The sequence below is a fragment of the Tachysurus fulvidraco genome, chromosome 18 (assembly GCF_022655615.1).
Source record: "Tachysurus fulvidraco isolate hzauxx_2018 chromosome 18, HZAU_PFXX_2.0, whole genome shotgun sequence".
Lineage (NCBI taxonomy): Eukaryota > Metazoa > Chordata > Actinopteri > Siluriformes > Bagridae > Tachysurus > Tachysurus fulvidraco.
Genome location: NC_062535.1, coordinates 19,724,844 through 19,735,960, shown reverse-complemented (window position 1 = coordinate 19,735,960; position 11,117 = coordinate 19,724,844). Strand labels below are relative to the sequence as shown.

The following is an 11,117-nucleotide window of genomic DNA, read 5'->3' as shown; positions in this document are numbered from 1 at the left end:
AGTTCAGTGAGTTTGGGTGTAATCATGTCGACTGCGTTCTCCGTCATTTCGGTCGACCCGGGCGGTTCGGCAGGTTCCGTCGACCCGGTCGGTTCGCAGGTTCCGTCGACCCGGACGGTTCGGCAAGTTTCGTCGACCCGGCAGGTTCGGTCGGTTCCGTCGACCTGGCCGGTTCGGCAGGTTCCGTCGACCCGGTCGGTTCCGTCGACCCGGTCGGTTCCATCGACCCGGTCGGTTCCGTCGACCCGGTCGGTTCGGCAGGTTCCGTCGAAGCGGTCGGTTCCGTCGACCCGGTCGGTTCCGTCGACCCGGTCGGTTCAGCAGGTTCCGTCGACCCGGCCGGTTCCGTCGACCGGTCGTTTCGGCAGGTTCCGTCGACCCGGCAGGTTCCGTCGACCCGGCAGGTTCCGTCGACCCGGTCGGTTCCATCGACTCGGTCGGTTCGGCAGGTTCCGTCGACACGGTCGGTTCCGGCGACCCGGCTGGTCCAGCTGGCGGCTTAGGGATGCCAGACGCCCGAGCCGACCTCATCTGGGTTTCCGGCAGTTTGGAGACCAGCCGGTTAGCGTGGGCCTCAGCCAAGCTTGCCGGTACGGTAGCCATGAGAACTGGCTTGGTCACAGGTGTGCACGGGACTGGGCTGGACAGAGGCACTGTAGGGCATTCAGGTGTCCCTGGCTGATTCCGCTCTGTGGCCCATGGACGCCGATGCTTGCCGCCCCCCCCCCCAAAAAAAATTTACGGCCGGCTTCCGTCTCTGCAGTGCTCAAGGTTAATGCGGACTCGCCCAGGAGCAACGCCAAGTTGACGAAGTCCGAGAATGATTCAATCTCTCGGCCGGCCGGCATTAAGTAGCGCACCTTGCTCTCCAGTCCATGCCTAAAGATGTCTTTCAGGGCCTTCTCCCTTATCGTATTCCTCAATTGATGAATCTTCCTGGTGTAGGCAAAACAGGATATCTGCTGGATCCATTTAGGTTGGTCGTTCTGTCACGATGAGACACGGTGAGACAAAGGCGAGTGAGGATCCAAATGCAGTTTCAAGTTTTAATCCAAAACACAAATGAACAGGCAGACAACACAAGGCAGATCACGGAACAAATCAGGAAACAAGAACATGGACATGAACACACCACATACCAACAACGACCAACACCAGGGAAGTGAACAAACAAAGTAAATGTAATAAACAGGAACCAATCACAAAGCAGAGACAATCAGATACAAAGACAAAACACCTGGGGAAGAGATTTAGTGCAAGTAGTGTCCATGGTAACAAATGAGTTGGTGGGGCCAACAATTAACAGCAGGACAAGACAGCAGACAGAAACAGGGCAAAAACACGGACAGACTAATTACACTGTGAGGACACCCAGTAAAATACACACACACGGACACGAACACACACACAAGGACACACACACACGGACACACACACGGACACACACACACACACACACACACACACACACACACACACACACACACACACACACACACACACACACACATCATCATCATCATCACTTATTTTACATACTTATTTTCGATTAGACCATAATTACACACAAGAATACATTTTATGTGGTATTTGTACTTCCATCATATAGAGCAGTATCTGAAACTCCCTGTATCTTTGGAGTTTATTTCTTTGTTATTTAACTAAATGATCATGAGATTTTTTATGTGTTGCCCAAGTATCAGTTTATAGCATTAGGAGATACAAAAGCAGCTCTGAATGTTCTTATATGTGGTGATGCCTGTTGTGTTGTTCAGGGACAGGTGTAATGGTCTTGAATATGAACCTGTGACATGGGGGGATGCATGTGTTCCTTTAGTATGATAAGTAGAGAGCATAATAGGCCACCCAGAGAGTATTGTTTAATGAAGTAGGAATTTTGATTAGCATTTGCATTGAACTGATAATACTTAGATCTGTCTTTTAGTTAGTCTGTTCTTCCAGTTTACTGCAATTATGGATACACAAACACACTGTGTAGGAAGTGCGATGTTCGCCTGTGCTTCTTCTTAGGGACTATCACTGCAATTAATCACAGACTTCTAACCACACTGAAAGTGACAGACATAAAAGTTTTACCCCCCCCCCATACTTATATTAATAAATGCTTATTCATACAAAATATGATTATGTGATTATTACTCATGATATATACTGTTATGGGGCAAAGTAAGCAATCAACCCTGCAAATGAATACTAAATGCTCTGTATATCTGATCAGACAAAGTGAGTACAAATACAGAAATTCTGCTCCTAGCAATAGGCAATACTACAACATTTCCCTAAAAACTTACTAAAATGTAAAAAATTAAAAAAAATCTTTATTTTCTACATCAGAGGCCTCCTAAAACAATATGAGAGGTTTTTGGCTAATTTTTTTCAATCTTTGGGTTTTACAGGTTTACTTTCGCTTCTCTTCTCCTTTTTCCTTCCTGTTCTAACCAATCCACTATTTCCCTGCTTTTTCTTTTTTTACTTCTCCCCAGCATTCTATTCTTTCTTCCATCTTCTTCCATTTTCCCTCAAACGTTCCTCCTTCAGGCCACTGCAACTCTCCTTTTGTCCGTTCTTGTCATTTTTCCGTGTACTTTTTATTCCTTTTCAGCATGTTTGTGCTTTATTACGATTACAGCTGGTGTGATTGGACTTTTATCTTTCTCCATCATGCACCCCTGTCTCACTCCTGTGGCACCATCTCTTTAATAAATAAAGTTTTAGTAACTTTAATTGAACATTATCTATCTATCTATCTATCTATCTATCTATCTATCTATCTATCTATCTATCTATCTATCTATCTATCTATCTATCTATCTATCTATCTATCTATCTATCTAATTATTTATTTATTCATTCTTTCTGTTAAACGTGGTTGTACAGGATTCTTTCTATTACGGCTCTCAAGAAGATTTAATCTGTTCAATAAGGCAGATTTTGCAAAATCAAATTGTTAACATTAAATAAAAAAAATTACAAAATTAAAATTAAATTGAAAAAGTTAAAGTGTTGCAGTTGCTCAGCAAATAATTCTACCAACAGTTTCTCATCTTCATTAAATGGGTCTTTTATAAAATCCCACAATGGTATTTAAGGGTTTCTACTAAGACTCTCAATACTGGGCTCAGCAGTCGTGGTCTCCAGATCGCTTTTACTTTCTCATACCAATTATCACATGGAAAGAAACTTCCTAATGCCCAATGTTCATCAAAGCCTGTTTTTCTACACCACTTCTATCCTCATACACTTTGTCAATGAAATGTATTCTTACTCCCTTGGTTTCAATCTCCAAATCTGTCTCTTCTTCACTATCTGAACTCAACTGTTCATCACCCTTAAGTCTATATCATCTATTCACTATGTAATATGTCGTGTTATAACCTAACAATGACCTGACCAGTAGAGGTCAATAGTGTTGTGTATGTGTTGTGATGCCCTGATGAGGAAGTAGACGAGTTGTATGTTGGAAGCAGCCCGAAGCTGTGCGCGTCTGTGACGTTGTTAATACGAGGATTTAAAGCTTAAAAGCGTTATGACGTTTCTGTTCTTGTATATAAAATACAACACATTAATTCTCCTTTCTCATTGTGCTCTCTCCATATAACCCTTTGTGTGTACTATACACTAATAAGGCAACTCACTGCTCCAAAATTAGATTGCATTACGCACGTCCGCACGCACTACGGAGAAGCACAGGCGTTCGCTCCTCTTGCTTTAAATTCACACTGAGGGCTAAAACCCCTAGAGATGAAATCCTAGACCCTGATCTTGTGCCTATTGAAGATCACAGAAATTTGACTTTTTACTTTTACTTCACATGCTTAAGTACATTAAATATCAGAAAAGTACTCTTGATACTTAAGTACAGTAAATATCAGATACTTTAAGACTGTTACTTGAGTAATATTCTAAAAGGTATAATATTCTACCAAAGTCTTTTTATAGTATGATACTTGTACTTTTACTCCAGTATTGCTTTCTACTACTTTACACAACACTGGTGTTGTGCTTACTTACCTATTTTCTTCTTCTGGAACTTTCTGTAAGTCCCATAAAACTTTTATTTGCCCAATTCCCAACTCCCTGTCAATTTGTCCAACCAATACACCTACAGCTGTAATCATGTCTATTACATACCACACAACAATTCCTCCTCCATTGCTTGGTGACTTCAACCTCCCCTCTGACAAGCTACATTCTTCTTCCCTCCTGACTCTTCTCGACTCATTCACCCTCACACTCAACAGCTATGTCCCCACACACAAAGGAGACAATGTCCTGGACCTGGTTTTCACCCGTCCTTCTCCAGCTACAGACGTGACTGCTACCCCTCTACACGTCTCTGATCATCACCTGGTATCCTTCACCACCACTCTACCTATCTTACCTAAAACTCCCTCTCACCCCCTCGCTCTTACTCGCCGCAACCTTCACTCTGTGTCCCCTTCATCTGTAGCTTCTGGCACTCTTTCTTCCCTTCCTGATACTGAGTCTTTTTCCTCACTACCCTTGGTGTCAGCCACAGATACCTTGATCTCATCTCTTCCTCTGCCCTATGTTCACTAAACCCAAGAAAACATTCTTTCAGATGTGCTGTGTAACAATCGAAGAGAGCTAAGATCATCAGAGAGAAAGTGCAAGAAATCACAACTTGATGCAGATCTTGATTTTTACCGAACACTTCTTGTCAAGTTCTCCTCAGATGTGACTTCTGCCAAGACTTCCTTCTACAAGGAAAAGCTTGAAGCTTCCTCACATGACCCTCGGAAATTCCACAACATCATCTATTCTCTGCTCAACCCCCCGGCTCCACCTTCTTCATCCTCCCTGACTGCGGAAGACTTTGCTTCTTTCTACCAGGAGAAGATTGAGGAAATCTGCCGGACCTTCACTTCAGCCCCGACTGCACTTACATCTCAGAGTATGCATTCCCCTACACCTTTGTTGTCACATTTCTCAACTGTGGCAGCAGAAGAGATTTTACAACTCATCCAGTCCTGCAATCCTACCACCTGCCCATTGGATCCGCTCCCTACCACTATGCTCGAGACCATCTCGCAAGACCTCTTGCCATTCATTTCCACTATCATCAATAGATCCATACCATCTGGTCAGGTACCAACTACTTTCAAGAGAGCAAGGGTTATTCCCATCCTAAAGAAACCTGCTCTGGGTCCATCAGACATCAGTAACTACAGACCGGTATCACAGACCAGTCTGGCTTTAAAGCAGCTCACTGGAAGGACGCTCATATCAGGTAACATGGAGGGGAGTGACATCTGCTCCACGCAGACTCTCCACTGGCGTCCCACAGGGCTCAGTACTTCTTCCTCTTCTTTTCTCCCTGTATACTCACTCTCTTGGGGAAGTTATTTCATCACATGGGTTCTCGTACCACTCCTATGCTGATGATACACAACTTATCTTCTCTTTCCCACCCTCAGATGCCACAGCATCTGACCGGATCTCAGCATCTCTGGCAGAAATTTCATCGTGGATGACAGATAATGCCCAGTCTTAGCAAAACTGAACTGCTGTTCATCCCAGGAGAATCATCCCCAGGTCATGACCTTGCTATATCCTTGCACAAAGATCTGATCTCCCCTTCAGCCACGGCCCGCAACCTTGGGGTAACCATGGACAATCAACTGTCCTTTTCCTCTCATGTTGCTAATGTGTCTCGCTCATGTCGGTTTCTTCTCTACAACATTATATTTTCGTCCACACAGTCTGCCCAGGTACTTGTTCAGTCTCTTGTCATTTCTAGACTGGATTACTGCAATGCACTGCTGGCAGGTCTACCTATGAACGCAATCCGTCCTCTGCAAATGATCCAAAATGCAGCTGCCCGGCTTGTTTTCAACCTGCCAAAGTTCTCACATACCCCCCCGCTGATGCGATGCCTCCACTGGCTTCCGGTAGCTGCACGCATCCGATTGAAAACACTGATGCTGGCCTACAAAGCCAAAAATGGACCAGCTCCCTCTTACCTCCCTTTTCCTCGCACTGCACCCCGCAACCTCCGATCTACCAGCACTGCTCGACTCCATCTTCACCATCTCTCAGGGTAAGAGGCAAGTTTACTACAAGACTCTTCTCTGTTCTGGCACCAAGGTGGTGGGATGACCTTCCCCTAGAGGTCCGGACAGCCGAGTCACTGGCTATTTTCAAGCGGCGATTGAAGACCTACTTATTCAGGAAACACTTCAACTAGCACTTCTTTCCTTATCTTTTGCATTTAAAAAAAAACTTTGACACTTTTTCATTGTAACTTTGAACAAATGTTTTAAACTCATGGTATCTTAAGTATGTAATCTAGTGAACCAGCATTAATGTATTCAATGTTATAGATTTAAGCACTTATGTACGTCGCTCTGGATAAGGGGTCTGTCACATGCTGTAAATGTAAATGTAAATGTTAATGTAAATGTAAATATACATACATACACAGTCATAGCAGGAACTGCCAAAACAGGAACCACAAACCCCACTTATCTATTTATGGGTTTGCTATTTCTCATCCAGCTCTTTTATTTCATCCTTAAAAGTTCTTGACTTCGAGAGCAGTTGTCCACCTCTCCCACAAGGGCCACCCCTCCCCTGTCAGGCCACAGATTATATATGTCAAACTATGCTACAAACTAAACGCAGCAAACTAACCGCAACACAACCATACGCGCCAACCCGGTGGCTAAGGCTGTCGGCGAGCCCCCACTGTTGTCGTTAATGCAGGTTCAGGAACAAAGAGAAAAGTCAGTAATGAAGAAATACCTTTCATACCCTTCTGGTAATCTGGTACGGAAATGTCCCAGGAGCCCCTAACAACTTCACACTATGGTTGGCTGCTTAGCCAAACAATTTAGGGAAATCTTATGTTTCAACAGAGTAAATATAGGAAATTAGATGATAAACACGGCAATGTAGATTTTAACTTCAACTGCATACACTGTCTACACTTCTCTCTTAATTTTAATTAATGTGTTTAATTAATACAATGTGCAAGATTTAATACAGAAAATAAATTTTTTTAATTAAATTAGTTTATTAAATTATTGGAAACGCTACAGTTATGTTTAAACAAACGTATCTGCAGTAGTTTGTTGCAGAAGATTCTTGTAAAAAAAAAAGAATATATTATACATGATAAAAAATGCCACTATTAATGTAGTCAGGCTTTATATACAAACATGCTTAGTTAGTTAATGCACAGCGTTGCTCAGTAAAAAAAAAAAAATTCTACTGAGAAATCTGACGTTTATTTCTGACATTAATTTTGATGATGTCACAGCCATCAGTGTTTGGAAATTTGAGAGAAGAGAAGTGGCTGTGCTGTCTGAGTGGGAGGGATGGTGTTACTTCCCCTGAAATTCAGAGTAACATTGACCAATTGTGTGGTTCTTTGAGCTCACGTAGGAGTAAGAGATGTTCAGCTGCCCTGTGATGTAGCATGAACAGAAGATGGAAAAGTGCAGTGTCTTCATGTGTCTTGGAGGAATCACATGCAAGTGTGTGATGAGAAGAGCTAACTAGTGGGGATGTTGGGAAATGACCAGTGGGAGATGGTCTGCAATAAAATTCAGCTGAAATCATATTACTGTTCTGACTGGTTAAATAAAACAAATAGCTGAATATAAAAATCTACCTTAAGAATGTTTCCCATGAACAACATTGCTGATTGATAAAGCAGAAATAGTTCCTTTACACATTTTCTGTCTTTTTGTATAAATGCAGAATATGTACACAATGCCAAGTTTAGATAGAAAAAAAAACATTGTTGAGAATAAATACACAAGATTAGAAAAAAATAAAATCACATCCCAGTGTCTGGACAAGTGCAGAATGCATTTACAGGTTTAGATGATAACAGGATACAAAGTTTTACATTGCTTTCATTTAACATGGTTTTGAGAGTTAAGCTCCAGAAAAATGAATCTGACTGATTGGCGTTAGTTGGTGTTGACGTCTAGAATCTGGGAGACTGAATCTTATTGGTTGTGTTACCCTCTAAACTCTGATAGACTGAACCTGATTGGTTAGTGCTTGGAGTTAGGCTTTGGTAGACTGAACCTGATTGGTTAGTGCTTGGAGTTAGGCTTTGGTAGACTGAACCTGATTGGTTAGTGCTTGCAGTTAGGCTTTGGTAGACTGAATCTGATTGGTTTGTATTGGGAATTAGGCTTTGGTAGACCGGAGACATCATATTGTTCTGAATCTGAAGTAGATCGTTTTCATAATCAGCAGCCTGAAATAAACAGAGATGAACAGATAATAGGAAAAAAATGAAGTGAGACACTGGCATTTTGAATTAAAATCATTAGACACATCTAATAAGGGATAATGACACACATTGTGATCATGAATCAACAAACATTAGTCACAAATTTCGTACGTTTTTGGCAGTCAGCACGGGCAGTGATGTAACAAAGAGCAGTACAGTTGTGGAAGTATTCTGAGTTTTACTGAATTTTCCCTTTATCCTTATTATTACAGCTTCATTTTCACTCACCGTGTTATTTGTTTCTGTTCTCTGGCTTAAAGGGGCAGAATCTGCAAAAACAAATAAAGCGCCAGCCGTACAGGGATTTTATAATGAAATCCTAGGCAGAGAAGTGTTTTAGCATGCTGGTGTTTCATGTTTGTTCAGTACCTTGTGTTTTGTGTCTCAACTTGTAGCCGAGTACAAATCCTCCAATCAGCAGCAGAGTCACAAAGACACACACAGTGATGATGATGATGATGATGATGATGAATGTGGATCCTCCTGATAACATTATGGTGAATATTCACATTAAAACAGCTGAATAATGTCATCATTACAAACGTCAGATAGTTCATACATTTTTACACAGATGAGTTAAACCATCATATAATCAGTGATGGAGCAGGTTAACCTGAAGAGTTTTACCTACGTTGTGTTGCTGTTGAGAGAAAACTGCTGTATTAAAAGATTTTACATTCAGCTTCTATCTAATTTATTTAAATTTAACATTGATCCAGTTTGTCATTTGAAATCTGAAATATTACTAGAGGCAGAAAGATTCTCTGTAGTGCTGAGGAGAAAATAATTCTTATGGTTCTGCAGTTCCCTGATGTTCAACATAACTTTAAAGGAACTATGACTAAGTAGAAAGTGATAATAAGTAAAAATCTTTTTTAATAACAGACAACGGTAGTGCTGCAGAAATGTATAACTTATAAATGCCATTTAAATTTCCTGGACCTTTAAATTCAGTCACGCAGTTATCTACAGAATTTAAAAACAAGTTTAATTTTTAAACCCACAGTTCTCTTTTCTTATACACACACACACACACACACACACACACACACACACACACACACACACACACACACACACACACACACACACACACACATCTCATGATACCTTTATTTCAGAACCAGAATTATTCAATTACACCTTGTAGTTTTTAAGATATACTCATTAAAAAAAGGATGTTGTTTTCAAAAAAGCGGCTCAAAAATAGGCCTCAGGTGGAAGAGGTACCTTCATCTGTGTGTCATTAATTTCACCCTTGTCCAGGCTTGAAAAACTTACAAATAGTGAAAGCTACTTTAGTCGATTTCTAGCATAGTTTTTAGTTGCACAGCAACAACCTAACACACTAACAACCACCTAGAATACCGTAGGAACTACTTAAAGACACACTAGCATAACTAAATGGCTTCTCAGCGCAACCACTTCCTTACAATACACTTACAACCATCTGGAATACCTGCCAAACAACGTTCCAGCAACCAACTGGGTTAGCTTAGCATTTAGCAAACAAATGGGTGTATAGTAACCACTTAACAACAAAGCTACATTTTAGCAACACCCTAACAGTGGCTTGTCGTAGCTATCATCTGGTGACAAAGAGAACAGACCACAAATGTGTGTATTGTGAAGTTCTTACAAGCTCAGGTTCTAGCAACTAAATGGCTGAGCATAACCAACACCTAGCAATTAAGTGGGTTAGCATAGCTAGGACCTAGTGACAAAGAGAACAGACCATAAATGTGTGTATTTAATATCTTACCAGACTCAGATGTGTCTGATGTGACATCTGGATTCTCTGTTGGGTCTTTTGTTACTTCTGTTTACAGGAACCAGAAAGTAATCCCATGTTCATATATTAATAACACAAAGAAAACACAGATAAGTCATAACTCTGACTGTGGATTGTTCTGAACTTTGTGGGTTCAAACTGTCGACTGACATAAAGACACGTTGTTGTTGATTGTATACAGTATTGTCAGTAAATAACAGATGATAAGCAGCAGTAAGACTCATTGTACCACTTAGAGAAACTATTTTTAACTGAGGTGTTTTTTAATAATTCTCTGTAATATGGTAGTAAAATAAATCTCACCAGTAACTTGGAGCTGAATTACTGTGAAGAACGACTGATAACTGAATAAACGCATGTCTTCAGTAACTGCACAGGAATAAAGTCCTCCATCATCTTTTCTCAAATTAGTGATGTTCACACTGACAACTTTATTCTTCCTGTCATCAGAAATGGAGAACCTGCCGTCCTGGTGTTGTTCTGTTCCACTGGTACGGATCAGTTCAGATCCACTGAAACCATCTAGTCTGTAGAAGGACTTGGGGTTTGTTTCAAACTCTACTGGATAGAAGCAGCTGATCATCAGATTCTGTCCCAAATGACCTGTGACTGCTTTTGTCCCACTACAACATGGATCTGTCAATCACATTATTTCATTATTACATTCGTACATTATCACAACTACATTATTCCACTTCACCTGATTTATATTTCTGTTCAAACAAATCAAGACTCTCCATTTTAACACACAGCTGTTGGTATTAAGAACCTGCTGTTTACATCCTCTATAATGATCAAGTTTAAGTATTAAAACACATAAAATTTCCTCACCACTGTTCACTGTCAGGTTAATGTTGTGATTCCAGTTCAAGTCTCCAAACTGATACATTCCAGTATCCTGTAAACTCAGGTTTATGTAAATCAGTGTAATTATTCCTCCAGTGTAAAACAGAGCAATTCTGTCCTTATGAATCAGGTTGTTTAACTCTGAGATCTGAGCTGTTAGCAAATCTTTACACTCGGTGTTTGCTA

General features: G+C 41.0%; 1 protein-coding gene across 3 annotated transcripts in view; it reads right to left on the bottom strand.

Moving 5' to 3' along the window:
- Window positions 1-7,069: 7,069 nt before the first annotated feature.
- LOC113658473 (CMRF35-like molecule 8) overlaps window positions 7,070-11,117 on the bottom strand; it is a 4,569-nt gene continuing 521 nt past the window's right edge. The window contains exons 2-7 of one of the 3 annotated variants that reach the window (XM_047803221.1): window positions 10,917-11,117; window positions 10,389-10,721; window positions 10,056-10,112; window positions 8,663-8,776; window positions 8,522-8,562; window positions 7,070-8,257 (exon numbers count right to left, since the gene is read on the bottom strand). The exon at window positions 10,917-11,117 is cut by the window's right edge and continues 102 nt beyond it. In XM_047803221.1, the coding sequence (XP_047659177.1) occupies window positions 7,979-8,257; window positions 8,522-8,562; window positions 8,663-8,776; window positions 10,056-10,112; window positions 10,389-10,721; window positions 10,917-11,117 (1,025 nt within the window). In that variant the 3' untranslated portion in view covers window positions 7,070-7,978. The remainder of the gene's footprint in view (window positions 8,258-8,521; window positions 8,563-8,662; window positions 8,777-10,055; window positions 10,113-10,388; window positions 10,722-10,916) is intronic. The other 2 variants (XM_047803222.1, XM_047803223.1) reach the window with 2 other exon arrangements.